Below are 23,811 nucleotides of genomic sequence, written 5' to 3' on the forward strand. Positions count from 1 at the left end.
TATGTGATACTGTTACTTCCCCAGTTCCCAGTTTGGGAACTGGAATAGGCAGAGTTCAATGGCTGGACCAAGGTGATACAATTAGCAAATAACTCAATAAATGCTTTTACCATTTGATTCCAAATCTACCCCATGAAGTAAAGAAAGAAAGAAAAAAAAATCTTATAGCTTTTGTTCCACTTATAGAGTTTCAAAGTCCCTTTTTATTATTCTGATTATCCAGTTAACTTACCATGGCAGGGAAGAGTGATCCTACTGATTGCTTACTACCTTAATACTGATTAATCCTACTGGTTACCAGATCCAACTGGTTACATACATTCATCCCTATGGGAAAGAGTTTTTTTATTAGACCACATCATTGGCTGCCTTGGGTCATGTGCCTATCCCTGGTTCAATCAGCTTTGACCAGGTTGAAGGCGTCCTGTGAAACCAGCTCAACAATACCTTCTGAAAAATCCACTTAAAAGACAGAAAAGTTAGAAACTTCCCCAAAGGGTATGATTTTGGGAGGTAACCTGAGTCAGTTCTCTTGAGAATATTACTTATTCAATCTTTTCTTCATTCTTTATAGAAATATCTATTGTCCTAACATCTATTCTGCATCTCTTTAGTTTCTGTATTTTTTTACATTGAGTAAAATTTTACAGTTTGGTTGAACTTCCTATTATTTATTATATTCTACCCGCCCATCAAAAATTTTAAATTTACTTTATTTAAATTTTTGAATTCTTAAATTCAATTACCACACTGCTGTCATTTAAATAATGATAGAGAAATGTGTTCCTTTGGTAGTTTTTCATAATTTTGCCATAATTAATTAAAATGTGTGTTGTAAATATTTAAGATACCTAATATTTAACATAATTTTGTTTATCATTCCAGATCAAAGAAACACTAAATATCCTTGGGAAACAAAAACATGAATGCATATAGTGAATAGTAATAAGTTAGATAAAGGCACAATGAGATATTTTATTAACATATGTATTTTTAATTTGTAAAAATTAAAATTAATTTAAACTTCTTGAACGTAGAACATAGTTTCGGGAGTTATGAGTTTAACAAAAATGTGACATGGCACTTATAATCATCTTTATTATCTAAATGTTAACTTGTCCTGATCTCTTACTAGCCATTGGGTTTTTAATATAATATATTTTAGGTTAAGCTCAGTGGCTCACACCTTCAATCCTGGCACTTTGGGAGGCTAAAGCAGGTGGATCACTTGAACTCAGGAGTTCAAGACCAGTCAGGGCAATATGACAAAACCCTGTCTCTACCGAAAAAATGAAAAAATTAGGCAAGCATGGTGGTATGCACTCATAGTCCCAGCTACTTTGGGGGGTGAGGTGGGAGGATCACTGGACCTTGCGGGGTGGAAGCAACAGTGAGTTCTGTTTGAGCCACTGCACTCCTGCTTAGGTAACAAAGCAAGACCTGTCTCTATTAAAATAAAATAAATAAATAAATACATTTTATGGTAACTTAAACATTTAAATTTCTTCCAAGTGTTTATTTAATTATAGTGCAAGATACTTCAATCATATGGAAGTCAGATTTTATACATAGGTAATATTAATCAAAGCAAGAATTGTTAAAATTATTAAAAATTACCTTCCTAATCATCTGCTGATAATCTCTCAAAATATATATTATAGGTATCATATACTCATATTTTGTCTAAGCACATTCATAGAGCTTACTATTCTATAGAATATAGATTTTATAATTCATCTAGATTGGCCTTTGATAATCAACCAGTGGATTTTTAAAATATACCTAACCACTTCTCAAAAGAGAGGAGCATCCAATTTATAAGAAATCTTCAGATTTGACTTATTTTATGAAAAATAAACTTTAATTCTTTATAATAGTATAATTTTAGGAGTAATTTTTATGGCTTACTAAGTTCTGAAGAGGAAGAAATATAAATACTCAAGAAGACTGAGGATCCAAATCTCAAGTAAATCCAAATTCAAGTAAAAAGATTGAAACCAGCTAGATTTTTGGCACATTTTGTTTTTAGATAACTAAGGAAAATAGAAAACATTCCACACTGATTCAAAGGTGACAGATAGCTTTGATGTTACTTTTTCATGTATGTACATACACAACTTTATGATATAACTTTAAGGGTATATAAACATATGCCTAAAGAGTATACATAAAGATATGAGTATATAGATGGATATGTAGATAAGGTACATAGATACATGTAGTTTTTAAGCAATACTTACTCTTTATTTGTGTATGTGGATTTTTAAAGAAAGTATGGTGAATGCTAAAATAAATTCTATCTTCAGGATATGCCAAAATTTGCCTAAATTAGATTTAGGCAGTGCCTCCTGTGCCTAAATTAGATTGCACTTAAATAGATTAATTTTGATGCAGTAGAAATTTCAAAATGTCAAATAAAAAAAAAAATACTCCTTTCATTTCCCATCAAGCAATATCTAAATACTGGCTATATAATGCTCCACCATCTGCTGAAGGAGTGGTCTTTTGTTGTCAATTCTCCTGATTTCTCATGTAGAATTTCTTCTGTGTGGCATTAGTCACATGAGAAAGACCATACCTAGGGTCTTCTAAATGGCCTTATAATGAAGGCTGGTCAGACAGAACTAGGGCTGAGCTTCCTCCAAACAGAGGAAGTATTTTGACTTCCCCTCCCATATAAAAAACATAAACGTTTACAGGGAAAGAGTATGTTACTCATAAAAAATTAATATTCAAACATTTTGGAAAACTCTATTAGAGATTTATTTCAGAAGTAAAGGGGCAAAGCTCTTTAGGGAAATTAGCCAGCCACACATATTAAAAGAGCATTTAGGAGGATAATTCAACAAAAGAACTTCTAATTATGAAATTGTATATGTAGCTGCCTCAGAGCAGCTCTGAAGCTATCTTTCTGAGAAGGATACTGATTTTAAGAATGCACGTTAAGAAAGAGGTTAATATCTTATTTAAAATCTAAATTTTCTCAAAACAAAAGATTACATGTGTGGCAGGCACAAGGACAGTTGGGTCTCATAGAATTTTTCCTAGCATCTCTCATCAATTGGCTCTCTCAAAATTTGCATGTCCTTAAAAATGATCAGAAAGCAGGTAGAAAATGTTTGAGGTTGACAGAAACGCACATATGTAAAATGACAGAATCTCTTGGACCAATAAAGATTTAAAAAAAATAAATGTAGGTTTGAGATAAAAGTAATGCTGTAATGTAAATTTTGACTCTATCTTTGGATGGCAATTTGTCTAAGTGCATAAAAATTCTATAAATAAATTCTTTTGAAAAATCTCACTTTTACTCAATTGGTAATTTATTTTTAAAGTGAGTCAACTGACTGAAGATTACTTTCAGAGTTATTACAACTTTTAATTTTACCTATTAACTATTTTTTAAAACTTTTGAAAAGTATGGAAAAGTCACATAATAATATATTCTTATTAAATGTATTATATAGAACTACATTGGCCTATATGAAGATAAATTTAAAATATTTTAAGTAAAATGGCAATATACAGAACAATATATATTGAATATTTTTAAATCCCTGACAGTTTATATGTATTTTTCTATATAGAATAGTCTGCAAGAACATAGGAAAATGCAATAGCAGCTGTTATCTAGGAGTGGTCAACTTCAGAAGATTCGATTTTTTTCTTTTTGATTGTCTTCTGTATCCTTATTTCAACTAAATAAAACATATATAATTAAAGTATCCACAAAATTTGACCATAACACTCTAATTCATAGCCTGGTAATGTGACTTAATACGTGTGTTGTTGAATTACACTGTTTCTCAGTAATTTATTATGGAAAAATGAACATGCATTGGCATAATGTGAGAAAATATGTACATTTATGTCACTTCTGAAAACATGAGGTTTAATTTATATTCCTTTAGACCCTCATGACTACCTTTTCTAATTTTATGTTAATATTAAAATGTTACAATAGGCCTCTTCTTTTAATAAAGTAATAATTACTTAGATGAGATTTCACTTTAATTCTCATGACATGTGTCTTCTGCAGAGAAGCACTTAATTACCTGTGTTTCTTGTGGTTATGTTTGGGAAACTCATTGAACTTTTCTTCATATTTCATAACTACTGGAATAACATAAGTCCACCTACCTAAGACCTCTGTCCCCCATCACATTAACGAATGAAGATGTTATTCTCATTTGGTAATTTAGGATTTAGATAGTTGTCTACAAAAAAGTAATCAGTCTAGAAAAATCACTCTCACTATCTTTTTATTTTCTAGAGGGCTTTCATACATTTAAAATATTTATTTGATAATGCAGTTGAAATAAACGGGGATGAAGTTCATTTACTCCATGCCTTTGATTCCAAAGAATACTAGGGAAGGAGACTCCTGACAAAATCATAAGGGTAGGCCTCTAGTACTCCAAACTCCTTTGTTTTTACTGTTCAGTCTTTTTATCTGTGCTATATTGTCATGATAGCCCCATCTCCATAAATCCTTTGATCTGTTATTCACTAAGTTTTAAATAAATGAATTAAAAAGGTTTACTTTTATCAGACATCATTGTTACCTTTTGTATTAGCCTGTTTTCACACTGCTACAAGGAACTCCTTGAGACTGGGTAATTTATAAACAAAGAGGTTTAATTGACTCACAGTTCTGCGTGCTTGGGGAGACTTCAGGAAAGTTACAATCATAGCAAAAGGCAAAGGAGAAAAAAGCTCCTTCTTCACAAGGCAGCAGGAGAGAACGCTCACAGGGTAAATTACCACTTTAAAAATCATCATATCGTGTGAGAACTCCCTCACTATCCAGAGAACAGCATCAGGGAAACCATTCCCATGATACAGTCATATCTCAGCAGGTCCCTCCCTAGAACATGGGGATTACAATTTGAGATGAGATTAAGATGGGAACACAGAGCCTAACCATTTCACGTTGGTAGAGCTGAGACTCACATAAATGGAATTTTAAGTATCAGTGAGCAGGTGGGAAAGATTTAAAAAGTAGAAAGCATTGAGGCCTGTATAGAAAATATAAGGTTTGTGCCACATATCAATAGCTGTATGCAGGCTAAGTATTAATAATGTTTATATGGTTTCCAAGCAGGTGTCTTTAGTACAGCATTTGTAGTGCAGGCACATGTACGTGTGGAGATGTTAGGGGCTGTTACAATCACTGAAGGCAATGCTGCTGTGTAATACCTAGCAGTGAGTTGCACTAAATATATTCCCATTGCAAAAGCTGTTGTACTCAAAATGCCAGGAGAACCCAGCTTGAGAAAATTTTCATGTAGGGTTATGAGAACAGGCTATTTGTCAGGTGTGTATTTATATCCTGATCTTGCTAGTTGAGTAGCATTGAAAAAGTTATTTAACTCTCTGAACAGTTTCACCCGATTTGTTAGATGCAATTAATACATTTTTGTAAGCATGAAATAAAATATACAAATTGTTTAATTTAGCATGTGGCACATAATGAACATTCAATAACTATTATTACTCCTTATGGTATGAATAATTATATCTCCCACAAAAAGTTATTTTCAAAATCTACCAACTTAAAATAATGAAAAGTAAATAGCCTACCTGAATGGTTACAAAAAGGGCATTAAAATATTGCCTATATTCAAGCAAAACGAAGTAAGCATTCAACCTAATTTCTCAACTTATTTCTACTTTAGTCCAGGCCAGGCTCCGTGGCTCACACCTATATTCATGGCATTTTTGAAGGTCAAGGCAAGCAGATCACTTGAGCTCAGGAGTTCAAGACCAACCTGGGCAACATAGAGAGATCTCATCTCTACTAAAAAAAAAAATTAATATACTGGCATGGTGGTGGGCACCTGTAGTCCTAGCTGCTCCAGAGGCTGACAGAGGATTGCTTGAGCCTGGGAGATGAAGGTTGCAGTGAGCTATGATCTTGCCACCACACTCCAGCCTGGGCTAGAGTAAGACCCTGTTTCAAAACAACAACAGCAAAATCGTTGTTGAGCCTAAGCTTAGTCTAATACGAATTATTATTTAATATTCCCTTAACATGCCATGTTTCCCCTTTGTGATCTCCCTTTCGTTCGGTATTCTGTCCTTTGCCTACTCAGCTTGACAGTCTTGTATCCTTTTATTAAAATGCTGAAGAAACGCCCTTTTGGGAATGCTTCTCTAATGACTGTGCCAGTTACTTCTGATTGTTAGCATGATCACCCAACACACAATGACTAAGCAATAACGATATCATGAATATCACCCAACACCCAAGTGCTGAGCACTTTCCACCTCCTCATCCTCACTGTGCTGGCCTTCATGTTCTGGCTTAGTCTCATACTCTCAAGGTGGCTATGGCTGCTCCAGACCTGAAATGCTCATAATCTAGAGCAACGCAGGAGAGCTTCTCTTCACAGGCTTGGCTTTTCTTTTCTTTTTTCTTTTATTTTCCTTTTAGTAGAAAGGAAACCTTTTCTAGGGACAGTCCTAAATAACTCTTCATCTCAGTTGTCAGTCATCAACACAGGCTGCATGTCCATGTACTAACTGTAAGAGATATGGGGAGAAGAAGCATACAGCCTTCCCTATTTCCATAGTGGAAAGTGGTATTTTTCAAGATGGCAAAGACTGCTGCTGTGTAGGCAATTAACAATATATTCTGCACATCTTCGCCTTATCTGAACTCCCAACTCTACCTCTGTCCACAGTACGAGTTGTTCTATTTTCATTGTTCTTCCAACAGCACTCCAGATGCACCTATATTAGCACCTACCTCACATGATTGTAAATATTTCTATTTTTGCCCACCCCTTTACTAAACCACCAGCAGATTGTAGGATAAGACCCCAGTTGTGTCCTCATTATATTCTTAATGCCTACTTTGGTGTGCAGTAAATGAGTATTAAATAAATGAATACATTTAGAAACTTTTAAAATAGGGAATAAGGAATTATCAATGAAAATATATTTTAAGATTAAAATAATAACTTGAGATGAAAAAAATTATAGTATTTGAAGGGCTTTTAATGGTTAAAACATAGCATAATAGATAGGATATTTCACATCCCTGAAAAGGCCAAAGTCTAACCGTCTGCTTCATGTCTCACTAAGTCTAGAGATGAGAAAAAAAGATGTGGATTTTGATATCCCATGGGAGATTGGATGAGGATCATGCAGGATTTAGATAATAGAGCCTGCAAGGAAATGTCAATAATTTAGGCTTTTTCTTTTACATTTATGAGGGAGATGTCAAAATTTTCTCCTTTCTTAACAGGGTAGTATAGGAAATAACTCTTGCTGATTCATTTGAATGGGCTTTTGAAAAATGCAATAGAGCAATTCTACTGAAGTTTCAGAAAATAACACACAACTGTAAAGCATTAGTCCAATGATAATAAAAACTCCAGCCAACCACGTTGAATGTGTCAACTTTATTCCACTGAATGTATATCCTTTGTCTCTTGCTAAGTAAAAGACAGGATTTTTACTCGGGGTGTGTGTGTGTGTATGTGTGTGTGTGTGTGTGTGTGTGTTTGTGTGTTTGTGTGTGTGTGTGTGTGTGTTTGTGTGTGTGTATTTCGTGGTAAAGAAGTAGATCCAAATAGATCTATGTAGAATCCCTTGTAATTCTCTATATCACTGCCTAAAGAATCCAAGAAACCTACCAGTGTTTAAATTATTACAGAAAAAAAAATCTCTACATTTTCCCTGAAAATTAAATGTCAAATTGGATTTGAAATGTTTACAAAGGTACTTTTCATTTGTTTATTATGATAGAAATGATAAATGAGCAAAGCTTCTTCCTGGGGATAATGTACTTCTTCAAGTTTTCAATTTTGTCTCCGTTTTATATAAGATGTTTTGTGAGTACAAATTGCCATCTGCAGCTCCCAAAACACTTGGTGCTTAATAAGGCATGGAATGATTACACATTTGGTAGCATCCAATAGAAAGCATAAAAATATACTATTAATTATGATTTTTTTGGTGAAGGACATTATCATATTTTTGTATTTTTCCATCTCCCAAGAATAAAAACATGTATACACAATTGTATACAAAAATATATACCTCCCAATTCATATATTTCTCATACAGAGATGCCAGCTATTTATGACTTATTAACCATGTATAAGATTTTTCATAAAATTCTGTCATGTGCTTCTAGTTATTATTGTTGGCCTTCATCCTGTACCAGTGTATTGGGACTGACATTTTACATCAAGGAGAAGAAAAGCCAATTTATGTAAAAGTAGACCATGTTGAAACTAAAAGAAATTGACTAAGGAGAAAAAGGCCTTTAATGGTACACTAGCTTGCAACTTGCTTGTTTCTTACTCATTAGATCAGCCTAACACATGTCATGTCTTGTCTGTGACATGAGACTGGAAAATTGTTTTCGTCTCTTTTTTGCCATTGTAACAAATTACCACAAATGGAGAGACTCAAAGCAATACAGATTTCTGTCTTACAGCATAGGAGTCAGAAGCCTAAAGAGTGCTCACTGGGCTGAGTTCTTTTGGAGGCTCTAGGTGATGATCCATTTCCCTGTCTTTACCAGCTTCCAGAGTTAGCCCACATTCCTTGATGCTTGGCCCCTTTCTTAAACTACAGCTTCTTCTTTCATGGCACATTTACTTCTCTGCTCTCTGATCTCCCTCTAACAAGCACCCTTGTGATGATAATAGGTCCACTAGGATAATCTAGGAGAATCCCCCATCTCAGGATCCTTTACTTAATCACATCTGCAAAGTCCCTTTTACTATGTAAGGTGACATATCCACAGGTTCGAGGAATTAGGATGTGATTTTCTTTTTTTTTTTTTTTTTTCCCATTTATTTATTTTATTGTATTTTAGGTTTGGGGGTACATGTGAAGAACATGCAAAATTGTTGCATATGAACACACATGGCAGTGTGATTTGCTGCCTTCCTCCCCATCACCTACATCTGGCATTTCTCCCCCTGCTATCCCCCCCCAGCTCCCCACCCCCCACCGTCCCTCCCCTATTTCCCCCCAACCGACCCCAGTGTGTAGTGCTCCCCTCCCCTTGTCCATGTGCTCTCATCGTTCAACACCCGCCTATGAGTGAGAACATGCAGTGTTTGATCTTCTGCTCCTCTGTCAGTTTGCTGAGAATGATGGTTTCCAGGTTCATCCATGTCCCCACAAAGGACCCAAACTCATCGTTTTTGATGGCTGCATAATATTCCATGGTGTAAAATTTTTGCAGTTTACCCATCTGACAAAGGGCTGATATCCAAAATTTACAAAGAACTAAAGCAGATTTACAAGAAAAAAACTAACAAGCCCATTCAAAAGTGGGCAAAGGATATGAACAGACACTTTACAAAAGAAGACATACGTGAGGCCAACAAACATATGAAAAAATGCTCATCATCACTGGTCATAAGAGAAATGCAAATCAAAACTACATTGAGATACCATCTCACGCCGGTAAGAATGGCAAACATTAAAAAATCTGGAGACAGCAGATGCTGGAGAGGATGTGGAGAAGTAGGAACACTTTTGCACTGTTGGTGGGAGTGTAAATTAGTTCAACCATTGTGGAAGACAGTGTGGCGATTCCTCAAGGACATAGAAATAGAAATTCCATTTGACCCAGCAATCCCATTACTGGGTATATATCCAAAGGATTACAAATCGTTCTACTATAAGGACACGTGTACACGAATGTTCATTGCAGCACTGTTTACAATAGCAAGGACCTGGAACCAACCCAAATGCCCATCGACGATAGGATGTGATTTTCTTTGGGGTGCCATTATTCAGCCTACCAAGGGGCTCTTATTCAATTTTAGTCAATTTCACATTTTATCCTTATGTGGCTTGTCTCTCAATCTGTCTTAGTTTCAAGGATGAATGAGCTGTAGCTGGAATTGTGCACCAAACTTAAAATATGCAAACTCGTTTACATGTCGTGTGGGTATACATACATTATGTCTGTAGACTCAGTTTCTAATTATTAATATCGTCTTAACATGAAAATGGAAATTACTGATTAAGAACCATGTTATACTATTGAAATACAAATATTTCAGTACTTTTAATCACTCAATGCCCTTCGAATTCAAGCCTCTGCTGATTTTTCAGGAGGGGTTTATCATAGATTAGTGGTATCGTGAATTGTGATATTATATTCACTATGTGTGAATTATAGTGTCCAATAGGGTTTATTTTTCAATAAGCCACCCATTTTGTGAAGGAAATCTATTCTCTTTGCAAAATGAAACTATCCTAGTTCAAACATTTTTGGTCTGCCTTTCCCAACCCTAAGCCCCTTAAAATGTACATAATCTGAGCATTTTTCTATTCCTATTATTTATAGGCTTAAGATAGTTACATTTTATCTTGTGGTTACAGATGTGATATTCCTCAAGGAATAATCTTTTGCAAAAAACTATAACATATTTGGCTAAGTTACCATTTCACGCCAGCTATTGTAAAAGTCTAATTTTCAGCAGTCTTTAAGAGACTCTGGAGGGTAACACTGAATCTCAAGTTTGCTTTTCAGTTTTCACGGATATTTTAATTTTATATAGTATAATCTTTACTATTCAGGTATTTCATTTTAACCATGGGAGAGCTTAATTTTATTTTAGTGATTAACTAAAAAAGCTATTTATCATCCTGAAAATAAAACACAGAATACTCGTATTGCTTTGGTTTTTCTTTTAGCCCCTCTTTTTGCAAAAATAATGTATAATTATTGTCAGATTTTAATTCTTTTTCTTCCCTTCAAAAAAAAAAAAAAGTATCAAAAAAAATTATTGTCAGAAAATTTGGTCTGTTTTTCATTGAAGTCTTCTTTAATTATATTTTTAATTGACATAATTGTACATATTTGCGGGATAGGTAATGTTACTATAATGTATTGTACAGTGATGAGATCAGGGTAATTAGCATATCTATCATCTCAAAGATTTATTATTTATTGGTGTTGGGAATGTCCAACATCCTCCTTCTATTTGAAACTATAATATATTATTGTTAATCATAGTAATTCTACAGTGATAGAGAACACTAGAAATTATTTCTCCTATCTAGATACAATTTTGTAACAAATTTCTTCCTATCCTTCCTGTCCCACTGTCCTTCCCAGCTCCTAGTATCCTCTGTTCCACTTTTTACTTCTGTAAGATCAACTTTTTTAGCTTCCACATATGAATGAGAACATGTTATGTTTAACTTTCTTTTCCTGGCTTATCTCACATAACATAGTGTCCTGCAGCCCTGAAGTCTTTTGTTATTGCAAACATGAAGTCTTAGGACAGAAACCCTTGCCCCCAGCAGCTCATCACACAGTAGGTACAATGCATAAAATGAAGTACCATAGAAGCTTTTTGGCGTTTTGAGTAGAGTGTTGTGGATCCAGTGACGGAGAAAGAAAAAGTTCACTGGGAAAAAGTCCACTGGGAAAGTTTTTATTAAAGAATCTAAAATGTCATTAGACTTTAGTGAATAATTACAAGCTTGTTAGATAGGAAAGGGCATTCCAAGCAAAGGAATATAACAGTAAAAGTATATGAATATTATATTTAGGGAAATCAAATAGAACAGTGAGGAGAGTTAAAAAGTGTATGTTGAAGTGGCAAAATGACAGTAGAAGAAATTATTATGAAAAACAATTTAAACGGAATTCTGAGCAATTTATTCTTAATGTACATATGCACATTTTTAAGAGGCAGGTGAACGTAAAGGAAAGGGATTAAGGTATTTCTTGATATTTGATAACTAGCATTGTTCTTGTAACATTACATGAGCTTTGTGAAAATTTGAAGTTGTATTTGTAATATTTTCTGTAGGCCTCTACAAAAATTCAGTTCTCTTGGTAATAAATTCATTGTCTGCTATATGAGACAAAAGGAAGTATAACCATATTTCTCTTTTAGCAGTTATGAGTGTTGTAGTATGAATCACCCTATGTTTAAATTAGCAATGAGACCTAGAGACAATAAATAAATATTTGATGTTAACTAAACTCTGAAAACATAAGTCATAGCATTTCCCTAATACTTAGCTGTTCAGAAGACTGTATGTATTCTTTAACTTACCTATGCTTTAAACGTATTTTGAAACCTAATTATCTGAATCCCTGGGGGTATTGATGTTGAATAAATGTTATCCCTCCTTTATGTTTAATTTGCAACTAGCTACCACAGTGAATTATTTATGTTTCCTTAAAGTTTTTCCATAGTGTCCACTTATGTATTCAATAGGCAACTTATTGAGATAACATTAGTATATATAGCATTAGTATAACAAGTGAACTTTTAGGAAAAATGGCATAAGATTTTTGTAAATTAATCATGGCAAAATATTCAAGGAGCAGGGAGCTACATAGTTGTAAAGTAGACCCCTATTGATAGATGTTAGTTTTAGTATTTGACTTAGACAGTTACTATTTTCTGAAAAGATCAAAATTAGCAGTTCATCTTGATTTTAAAATGAGAAAATATAAATTAGCTAGTCTGTGACAACTCAGGTATATACATTGTTTCATCTATGACTATATCAAACTTTCAAAAATATTTACTATAAACTATTAAAATACATAATTAGATGTTTTCATATAAATGAAGAAGGATAATTATACTAAGCCTTTCTCATGCCGGGGTGAATCCAAAATGAGTAAACTGTGTAGGCTATGCTTGTCCTAATCTTTTCATGTCTTTTGATTGCAAGGATCTATTATTATAAAGAGATATACATGGTACTGGCTTTGATCTTCGTCCTTAGGGATGTAAGTGAAACCGCCTTCACATTTTCATAAGCTCCTTGTTTTAATTACAGTGTAAAACACTATGTTTCATATAATAGGAAGACATTTAAAATAAGATTAGTCTGCCTATCTCAGAAGTGTGGGATGAAGCATTAAACACGCTAAATGAAAAACACATCTATATACAACATATTTAGCTTCTGATTCAAGGAATTCAATCCAGTGGCTATATTTTTAAGTAATCACCTTGAAATACTGAAAATTCATTCACTTGATTCCTATAACTAATGTTTTTAAAAAGTGACTTTGAAATGGAATATCTGGTTTAAAAATAAATAGGTGCGTTATATAGCATACTGTTCTTATCTGCTATTTCCTAGAGGGGTAATATAAAATATCCCAAAAGTGTAACAATATAAATTGTCTTTAAAGATTGAAACTTGCCTTAGCAAGCTGATAACATAGGCTCATTAGGCAAATCCCATTAGGTCTATCTTATCCCTGAAAAAAAAAAATGTCATTTTGAAGCATGATGAATTTGTGTATATCTCTACATACATGTGAGTATTGAGGATGGGTGGTAGATTAGTCAAGGCTCTCTAAAGGGACAGAACTGATAGGATAGATGAATATATGAAGGGGGCTTGATTATGAGAATTGACTCACACGATCCCAAGGTGAAGTCCCACAATGGGCCGTCTGCAAGCTGAGGTGACAGGAGGCCAGTCTGAGTCCCCTGACCTCAAAAGTAGGGAAACTGAGAGTGTAGTCTTCAGTCTGTATCTGAAGGCCTGAGAGCCCCTGGCAAATCACTAGTGTCCAAATTCAAAAGCTGAAGAACTTAGAGTCTGATATTTGAGGGCAGAAAGCATCTAGCACAGGAGAAAGATGGATGCCACAAGACTCAGCCAGTCTAGTCCTCCCCTTCTTCTGCCTGCTTTTATTCTAGCGACACTGGCAGCCAATTAAATTGTGCCCACCTAGATTGAGGGTGGGTCTGCCTCTGTCAGTCCACTGACTCAAATGTTAATCTCCTTTGGCAGCACCCTCACAGACACACAGGAACAATACCTCCCATCCTTCAATCCAATCAAGTTGACAGTGTTAACCATCACAGGTGGTTTGCATATTTTCCCAAGGGATTTTCCCAAAGAATTATTCTATATCTGTGGTTCCATATAGGTGAACCTATGGACATTAAAACAAAATAAAATGAACAAAACATCCACTGTCAACTTTTAACCTTAGCTGGATACTGGTTGTTATTACAAAGTTGTTCTTCCACAAATTCTTAGTTGATTCCTCTTCTAACAGCAATTACTCTAAACCTTTACAACCCTTTCATGTTCTACCTTCTTCAAATGTCTAAAACTAATCCTGCCTCTCAGTTTTTTTCAGAAAACACAACTGATGAAGACTATGTTAACTTTCTTCCATAACAGTTAAAAATTTATCTATTTCATTTTTCTATCTTTTTTCCTCAGGACAAGTGTTTCTACTATTGTTTCTGTTCTTATTCCACCTCTATATGTTTTTCTTGGGCACATGGCTCTACTTTCACTTTTTTCTGGGGCCTCCAGTCTTTTTCTCTAGTGGTATCTTTCCCTCAGGCTATGAGTCTACTCCAGATTTTTAGAACTCACTGTATTTGAACTTTGTCATAAGTGATTCCTTTATTGAAATTTCACATAACTTTAGTAAATCTCCTTGCCCCCTGCATCCTCCTCCTGTATCTGTGGCTGAACTTTCTTTCCTCTGTCTCCCTGCCTGACCTACTCTTAGCTCCTTGCCTCTTTCTCTTGACCAGCTATTTATCCCCCATACTCCTCTCACTTCAATTTAATCTACCCCTATGTCTATTCTTCTAGTTTTTTACTAACGTCGTGTAGCCCCAGTTCTCATGTTGCCAGTTTTACCCAGTCTCCTTAGTTATAGATGTAAATACTTCACTGACTAGATATTTTTTCTTGGATGTTTCCAAAACATCCCATACTCAGTATAATTTTTAAATGGTTAGAAAGTCATATGTTTGGGTCCAACTATCTGAATTTAAGATTCTGTCATTTACTAAATGGTGAGCATAATATTTGAGTCTAGTTTCCTCTTTAAATACGGTCTTGAAATTCCATTCAACCAACCCGTCTTTCCACAGTACTATCTCCTCTCACCTGGATGGTTGCAATAACATTCCAGTTGATCTCCCTGCTTCTACCTTCACTTCACTCTAGTATATATTCTCAGCACAGTAGCCAAAATGATTCTTTAAGCCAGATCCTGATGAGAGAGGAGAAAGGAAGAAAGCAGGCAGGCCAGCAGTTAGGGCAGGTCCTCCGTGGAACTTCTCTAAACCAGGAACAGCCTGAAAATCAAGTTGCAGGCCCCAAATAAGGAAAAGCCCACATCCCTAAATGGAAACACCCACTCTGTGAGCCAAGATGAACAAATTTCACTGCTTTTTTGGGTATATTTGTCTCCCTTTGGTGCCTTTTTCCGTTTTGTGCTCTTCCTCCCAATTGTCTCTTACTTTTCATTTGTTTTACATATACCTGTCTTTCTTGGCCACAGGCGAAGTCTTCATTTGGGTAAAGTGAAACATCACTCCAGCTCTGTGGGCCAAATGTTCACTTCTGCCTCCTATTGGTTCTTTGCACTATCCTGTCTCCTTCCAAATGGTACATTTTCAAAAACAGCTCACAGACCAGTCAACCCACTCCTCATTCCCAGTCCATAAAAACCCCAAACTTAGTCCCACAGACAGCAACCATCTTTTGGGCTCCCTCTTGCTGCTGAGATCTTTTCTGTCACTTAATAAATCTTTGCCTTAACCCTCTCCAGTCTGTGTGCCTTTTTCTTGGTTGTGGGACAAGAATCCGGAACTCTGAATGACAAACGCAAAGAGCTGTAACGCTCCCACCCACTGAGCTGCTGGCAGCAGGAGTCAATGAGCTGTAACACTCCCTGTGCCTTGCAGAACGACGGGAGTGAAAAGCTGCAACACTGTTACACTGCTCAGAATCTTTTAATGGTCTTCCATCCTGTTTTTTGTTTGTTTGTTTTTAGTAAAACAAAACCTTTATCTGATCTCCTCAGATGTGGTACTCTGACCACATCTTTTCCTAATTCATCTTTTCCTGCAGCCACTTTGGCCTCCTTAGTGTTCCTCCTGCCTCACATCCTTAGCCCTTGGCCTTTTATTCAAATGCGTGTCACTCTCACCTTACTTCAGTGTTTACTCAAATGTCATATTCTTTGACATATACTCTGACCACCTATTTAAAATTGTCCCTGCCTCCAAACTCTAACCCTCAATCCCCATCTCTGTTTTATTTCCCTCAATAAGGTTTTATCTTTTAATATGCTATACAATTAGCTCATTTGTTTGTTTTTCTCTCTTCCCATTAAAATGTAAGATCCATGATAGCAGGAATTCTGCCCTATTTTTATATATTTATTTTCATTATTGTATTCCTCGTGCCTAGAACACAGTAGAAATTCAATAATGTATTGCATAAATAAATGAATGAACAAATTGAGACAGAGTGGCGGAAGTGCTTTTTGTGCTACATTAAATATTCATTATTATTTCTAATATTGTTCAGCTCCCCCCCAATGAGCGGGCTCACAGACATACGTACACATGCACTCAGTCTATCTTTTCTATCTGTATGTCGTGTCTTGGTTTTATGACATCATTCATTGTTTAAGACTATATACGTGAAGATATATGGGAGATTTTCAAATATTTAGTCACCAGTTCTTAACTCATACTTCACATCACTGGGATCACAGTCTTCATCTAATTCCCTAGTGCCTTAGTCCAGTCATCTTGAACTCTTCTCTAGACAATTGTTAAGAGTCTTTTAGGAGATGGCTTTGTAGCATGTTTTATTATTAAATATCTTTTCTTAAATATTTTCCATGACTTCAAATTATAGACAAAATACTTCCAATGGCAATCAAGGTCCTTCATTATGGGTCCTGACCTATGTTTTTCAGATACTCAATTCCAACACCATAAGTTACTTTTATGGCCTTCTTCTTTATATTTTCACCAAGTACCTATCAATTATTCACTGAGTCACACACTGTGCAATGACATTTCTCCTCCGCATAACCATTTGTTATGGTTTGGGAGGAATGGAGATAAAATCTAGTATTTCAAGATCATAGCTCAAACACAAAGTAGCCATAGCTACAGTGAACATCTGTTCTGACTTTTCTGGGATAAACTTGGTTTATACCTGTTGTCCCAGTGTAATTACTAATAAACCTACTTTCAGTCTGAGAACTCTCTCAGCCTGGAGATAAATTATATGGTTCCTTTATCTATAAGCAAATAATTTGAATTTTATTCCATGCTCTTTTTCTATATTAACTTCAAAAGTTATATGACAGCCTAAAGCAAAATGTAAGCCCTCCTCCTTCAGCATTCAAGCAGACTTATAAATATCACACACCACTGTTTGGTGGAGAAAACCCAGGTCTCACTACCTGAATGCCATTTCATTTTCAGCAGAAAATTGATTTTTTCTCAAATGCACCACAATAATTATTATCTTAGCCACTGTTTAAATTTTACCTGGAATGTTCTGTATTTCACTTATCCAAAGGCTATCCATCTTTAGAGGAATGCAAACATCCCAAAACTATTTTTTTTATTTGTCTCAATCTGTCTCTTCCCGTGTTCTCTTCTTTAGTCATTTTTTGGGGGGCGTGAGATCTATAGGTGCAACTAGTCTTTTGGGTCCTTTAAGACAAAGACTGGCTTCTACATCTTTGATTCTACAACACCAAGTCTGGTCCAAATACAAAGTATGCTCAAGCAGCTTCATGTAAAAATCAATGATGACAGTGGTATTGATGAGTGTGGTGTTGGTGGTGAACTTAATGAAAATATAAAATATCTATAGTTTGAGAAAGGAAAAGGCTATTCTTATACCCACATTTGTAGATTTTAGATATACGTGTGTTTGTAATGCATATCTACTGAAATTTACACTGCTAGTCTCAGGTGGAGGGAAATTGAGGGAGAGAAAGAAAAGATGTACCGTTTTATCCAATCTAGGATACTACTGAGAGTATGATATAGTATTATTTTCTATATTGCTAAGGCAAAGTTATCAAGTAAGTTATGACCTAATGCTTTCATATCACTTAGAATTTTTATGAAATATTCACTGAAAGAGCTCACTGAGACCTATGTAATGATAGATTTTTTTAAATCTTAAGTTTTTTCTACATGCAGATAACAAAAGTACTGGTGGAACATAATGGCTAAGGTGTTCCCAACACTGCTTCACATTCAGAGGCCATCATTGTAAGAAACATTCGTATTTCAGACATATTAAGGTGTAAAAAATAATTATTTTTTAAAGGGATTCACAGGATATAAGTAAATATATTGTGAAAAACAAACATCTGATGAGTTTGTGAGAACTTGAGAAAGGGCTGCAGATTTCAGATATTCTGAAACAAAGGAAGGAAAATAGCAGACTTTTAGTCACAACCAACTGTAGAAAATCTGAGATAGGAAAAAACCCTTATGGAAGTTTGCTGTCACTTCTGCCTTCTTGGAGCAGAAGTTGTCACCTTGGAAGTCATGGCAAGAAAAGGAAGAAAATGCTGTGATATTGGGGACCCAACTCATGTAGAGATGTGAAGCCCCAGTATCAGGATGGATGGTTAAAAACTGAATACTCAGAAATGGATTTTAACTATAATATTAATATTTAACTCAACTGATTTTTTTCTTCCTCCCAGAGCTGAGAAAGAAACTAAAATTTCTATGCTCAAGAGCTTCTGCTTTGATTCAACATCTTATATAAAACTTATTTGCTGGAATATTTATATTCCATCTTTGATCTGATAAAGCCCCTAGTCATAAACACAAACAGAATTTCTAACTATTTCCAGAACAGATTGTGTGAACTTATAACAAAGTCAAGTGTAAAATTGTGTGTTTGAGCTGAGCAGTTAAAATTAGAAAAATAATTGGTTTGTCTTTGCTGCTGAACAGAAAGTGTGGATCATATTCATGTACCTTTTATGCGTTGCTTTCTCATGTTCATCTTTGTACTGCTCCTTCTGCTCATGTTCAGATCATTCATATTTTATTTTGAAACATTTTCATTTTCAGATCAGCAGTTGTGTGATCCTGGTGAATTTCTTTGCCACGATCACGTGACTTGTGTCTCCCAGAGCTGGCTGTGTGATGGGGACCCTGACTGCCCTGATGATTCAGACGAGTCTTTAGATACCTGTGAGTATAAAGGTTCTCATGCCATTTGGATTTACCTTACATGTGAAACTAAATGTCAGTTGTTTTCATGGATGACTGCTGTTGTATCTGATTCTTTTTTTTTTTTCCCCAAATAGCCTAAGAAACTTGAAACCTTTTGTTTCTGCTTTTTTAAAAAATGAGTATGTGAAGGAAGGCATAAAATGCAGTTTTGGAGTGTGAATTAACTTATGAAAGGAAAAAAATGTGAGGTTAATTAATTCAGCATGATTGTGTTAACACTAGAAAAAAATGACGTGAGAAAAAAATATTTAAAATGTAGCCTTGAAAGGAAAAGAGACCTTCTCCAATAAATTAACTCACACATTTTGAGACAGAAGGAATATTGGGGAAATGAAGCTTTAGTTCTCATGTTATTTATATTAATATCTCAAGGCATTATACAAATAATTGCACATATTTTCTTTTGAGCCTGAAAGAAACTTTATTCATTCATAGAGTTAAGGTCTTTGCCTTTATACTATCAGATTAAGAAACCCTTAGCATACATGAGTCCTAATCACAGTTGCACTACTATTATTGGAATCCACTGAAGGTTTATTTCGTGTTATAAATACCACTGTAACAAAATTATAAATAATAATATGACCATAGCTAAATATGCCCAACTTTTTAAAAAACTCACTTATAAAGGGTCTAAACAGTTCCCTGAATATTGATAGTGACATTTCTAGAACTTCTCATATCAACCTGTGCTCCTCAGGCAATCAGGTATGCTGACATGTGAATGTAATCCCCAGAGTAACCACATGAGGTTAACCTTAAACCACATGAAGTTAACGTTAAAAAATCCACCATCTTCATTGCTTGATATTGTAGAAATAACAATTATTGGTTCCATTTGCCATTTTCATCTACCTGTTTACAAGTCTTGGAGACAGTTCTGAAGAAAACCTTGCTGTTAGAGTCAAATGCTTATTAATTTCCTTTGTGTTTGACAGTTTTTTAAGGTTTCTCAAAAAGTAAAAACTCGAATATTTGTATGAATTGCTTCTCTTTATTTTGAGCCAATCACTTTTTCCACAGGAAGAGGTTATAGTCATTTATACTACATTTCCAATTTTTACTAGTTAACTCCCCAAAACCTTTAAAAGCCCTTTACTAGACTCCTTATAGCATAGACAAGGCTCTAGGAAGATGAGTTAAAAAATAAAAGATTAATTTAAAAAATTCTAATGAATAAATTGTGATAAACCCATATGGAGGAATATTACTTGGTAATGGCAAGGAATGAAGTACTCTCGTACATACTACAACATGGATGAACCTGGAAATCATGCTAAAGGGAAGCAGCTCATCAAAAAAGATCTCATATTTTATGATTCCCTTCATATATAAGATGCAAAATAGGCAAATCTACAGAGAAAGAAAGTAGGGCACTGGTTGCCAGAGGCTAGGTAAGGTGGGGGTACAGAGGAAGGAATGAGGAATGACTGTTACTGAATATATGGTCTTTTGGGGGAATGATGAAAATGTCCTTAAATTAGATTGTGACGATGCTTGCACAACTCCGTTGATAAATTTTAAAACATGGGAACGTTTCAAGATGAAATTTGGGGGAAAAAACATGGGAACATATATTTTAAATGAGTGAATTATGTCATATGAATTATATCTTAAAGGTATTTGAAAAGGGAAGATAAATCTCAATATTGTGCATATGGATGAAGAGATATAGGAATGTAGAAAGACAACAATAATAAATACTTTGGCCCCACATCATACAACTATTGAGACCATATTTCAATATCCTAACTCTTTTTAAGCTTTAGCCCTCTCCTTTTCAAGTGCTATCTAGAAGTGAAGTTATCTCCTCTTTGGCTACAAGAAAAGACTGCCATGGCATAATCAGAGTAAGAGTCAAGTTCTTTAATTTTGGTAATAGGGTTTTGCATTCCGCCCTGATCCTGCCATGAATTCTGAGATGGAGAAGATAACAGAGACATGACATAAATTTGCAGAATTAATATGCAAGAAAGCCGAGGGGAAGGGGAAACCCCATAGAACTGTGTGACGGGCACAATGCAGCAGTTGAGAAGAAATGGTGGCATAGCATATCTAAGCTGGAGTCTCCTTCATGCTGGTGAATAATGGTGAACAAGGATGTTCCCTTTGTGCTCAAGAGGGAGCCTAGTGGGAAATCGGACAGGAGAGATTTTGTGTCTAAAAGAGCAGTGGTAACCTGTGTAGTCATTAGGTAAAGTCCACAGAGAAAAGAGACCTCTCGATGCATGTTAAAGTAGGTGATGATAAATATTATGCCCACCTCCTATGCCCACTGCATGTCTCTAAAAACATGGCAGATACCCAGCAGGCCCACACCAGTGGACCAGACTTGAATGCGCTGACCAGTATTCACCTTGAGAGGTTAGGCATCTACTCAAAATGGTCTAAGGTCACTGCAATGCTGTTAAATATTTGAATAGCCACCCTGCCCGTAAGGTACATACCACCTTGAATTTTTGTAAAAAGGGGGTCCTTCCATTCGTAGAGATTCGAACCTTTTAGCAGATGGAGGCCTCAAATTGGAAATTGCATGTCAGTTAATTAAAAAGAGAATGATGTTCTGCTTACTGAGTTTGTAAAATGAAATCCATACCTGCTCAAGATTATTTCTGGTAGTTGTTTAAGTACACAGTTCTCTTATTTCCAATAACATTTGACGGATTCAAATTCAAAATGTCTCTTCACTTTAGCCATTCTGATTTTATCCTCTGACATTAAAATTGCTGAATATTCTTAAAGGCAACACTGAAACTGCTCTTTATTAATGTAGCCACATGTCAAACATAGAGAAATAACTGCTTTTCTACCTGTTTTATTCCTTCAATCTGTTCAAGATATTTAGATTTAAGTTTAATTAGCCTGTTCTATATAAATGGTTTCAGTCAATACCAGTTGAAACTCGGATGCACATGGAAAAAAAGCTTTATGGAAATAGTCTTTTGCAAATTTAAATTTCTCAATCCAGCTGTTCGCTGTTACCATTTTCTGTAATCACAGTGCTTTGTAATATGTTGTTTTATAATATTCACATGTAGTCATCACTAATCTACATAAAATAATTGCATAATTTTATAATTATATGAATGTAGACATTTGATATGAAAGATAAATATTAACAATGAAAAACCTTGAAGACTGAGTCTTAGGAAGGATAATGTGCTCAGTATATGAATAAAAGTGTGTTAAAATCTTTGATCTGAAGACAAAGTATGTTGTATCTATAAAATACTAGACAAAAACAGCTGATACAATAGTCATTTTTTTCTGAAGATCCACTTAGCTTTAAAAGTGATAGACCACTCTGGCATGGAATTTATTGTTACATTGTGAAATCTCTGAAGTGACAAAATTCTAGCAGGAATTAAATGGATATTGTTTAGAAAGAAAAAAGCTTTACTTATAAAACGCTGATGACCTAAATGCTTTAGAAGGAAAACATATGTATAGAAAAATAAGAAATTTTGGAAACTAAATGAAATTTAGATATGTACAGATCTGAGAGTTTTCTGAATCCGTATTTTCCTTCTCTTCTGTGTTTGTGCTCAGGCTCTAGGATTATTCTCTAGTATTCATGAAGCAGGAGTTAAAATTCACTAACAGCAATACACTTAGAAAACTGTTGTGTGAGGTTGGCTTACAACTAAGCTGATTTCGTGTTGGGAAGAGCTGCCAAAATATGCTATTGGAAAATTTTAATGTATAATCTTACCTTTGGGTATGAGAAATGACTTTTAGTCATAAAAATGAAAGCCTTTATTTCTGCATATTACTTAAAATAATTGTTCAAGTATCTAAATAATGACTAACACCCATTTTAGGTTCTATGAGGCCATGAGAATAGAAAATCAGGGAAATCACTATTTTTCTACCCATAGCTTTCAACCCAGCGTTGTTAGTATAGCATGTAATCAGAATGAAAATGAATAGTGGAAATGTTTAGAGAATGAGAGCTTGGTACCACCTGTAGCGGGGAAGTCTCCTTGAAAGGCACTTTTATTCTGAGGTATTCAAAATTTAATTCTTTCTAGAATTTTCTGTGGAATGCTTAATGATACTTCCTTTTCAACACTCGGCTCCAGCTGATGTATGATATTTTCCGGAAATCTGACATCATTATACTGAAAACTAGATTCTTTCTTTTTAAAAAAGGAAGGTATTAGCCATGCTATTCATCCTTCTTCCCTATTGCCTGCCAGTTCCCTTTCACAGAATCATTGAGTGAGTTCTTCAGTCACAGATCATATTTTGGACATAATGACTCATTGACCAACAAAGGAGAATAAAAATGGCCTTAGCAATCTATGCAAGGTGGACTCTTCTCTGTTCTGTCCTTTTGCAAGGGTCGGCATGCTTTTTTTCTGTAAAGATCAGGTAGTAAATATTTGGGTTTTAAAGGCCCATATAATCTCTGTGGTATATTCTTTGTTTCTATTTGTTTTTCGGTTTGGGTTTGGAAAACCTTTAAAAGCTAGGAAGAAAACAAAATCTCTCAGTTTATAGTCTGTACAGAAATAGGCCACAGGTCAGATTTGGCCAGCAGGCTATTTAATTTGCCAAATCTTTGTTGTGGTAGAGTAGCTGAAATATATCTGCTATATAGGTGAGGCAGGTCTGGGCTCAGGCACTGCTGCTACATGAAACAGCATAACCTCACACAATGAATGCATGAAGCGTGGAGTTGTGTTTGCATCCACCCGTCATGGTGCCAGACTGAGGCAATACGGTATAGTCTACATATGCTGGGTTTCGTTTCCTTCTATTTTTGCGTACTTCCTTATTGGTTAGG

At 35.1% G+C, this 23,811-nt stretch overlaps 1 protein-coding gene across 3 annotated transcripts in view; it reads left to right on the plus strand.

The window, feature by feature from the left end:
* LRP1B (LDL receptor related protein 1B) overlaps positions 1–23,811 on the plus strand; it is a 1,911,091-nt gene that overhangs the window by 314,731 nt on the left and 1,572,549 nt on the right. For all 3 annotated transcript variants that reach the window (XM_017523186.2, XM_037736613.1, XM_037736614.1), the window contains exon 2: positions 18,858–18,980. In XM_017523186.2, coding sequence (XP_017378675.1) covers positions 18,858–18,980 — 123 coding nt within the window. The remainder of the gene's footprint in view (positions 1–18,857; positions 18,981–23,811) is intronic.

Source organism: Cebus imitator, unplaced genomic scaffold (assembly GCF_001604975.1).
Source record: "Cebus imitator isolate Cc_AM_T3 unplaced genomic scaffold, Cebus_imitator-1.0 Scaffold27, whole genome shotgun sequence".
Lineage (NCBI taxonomy): Eukaryota > Metazoa > Chordata > Mammalia > Primates > Cebidae > Cebus > Cebus imitator.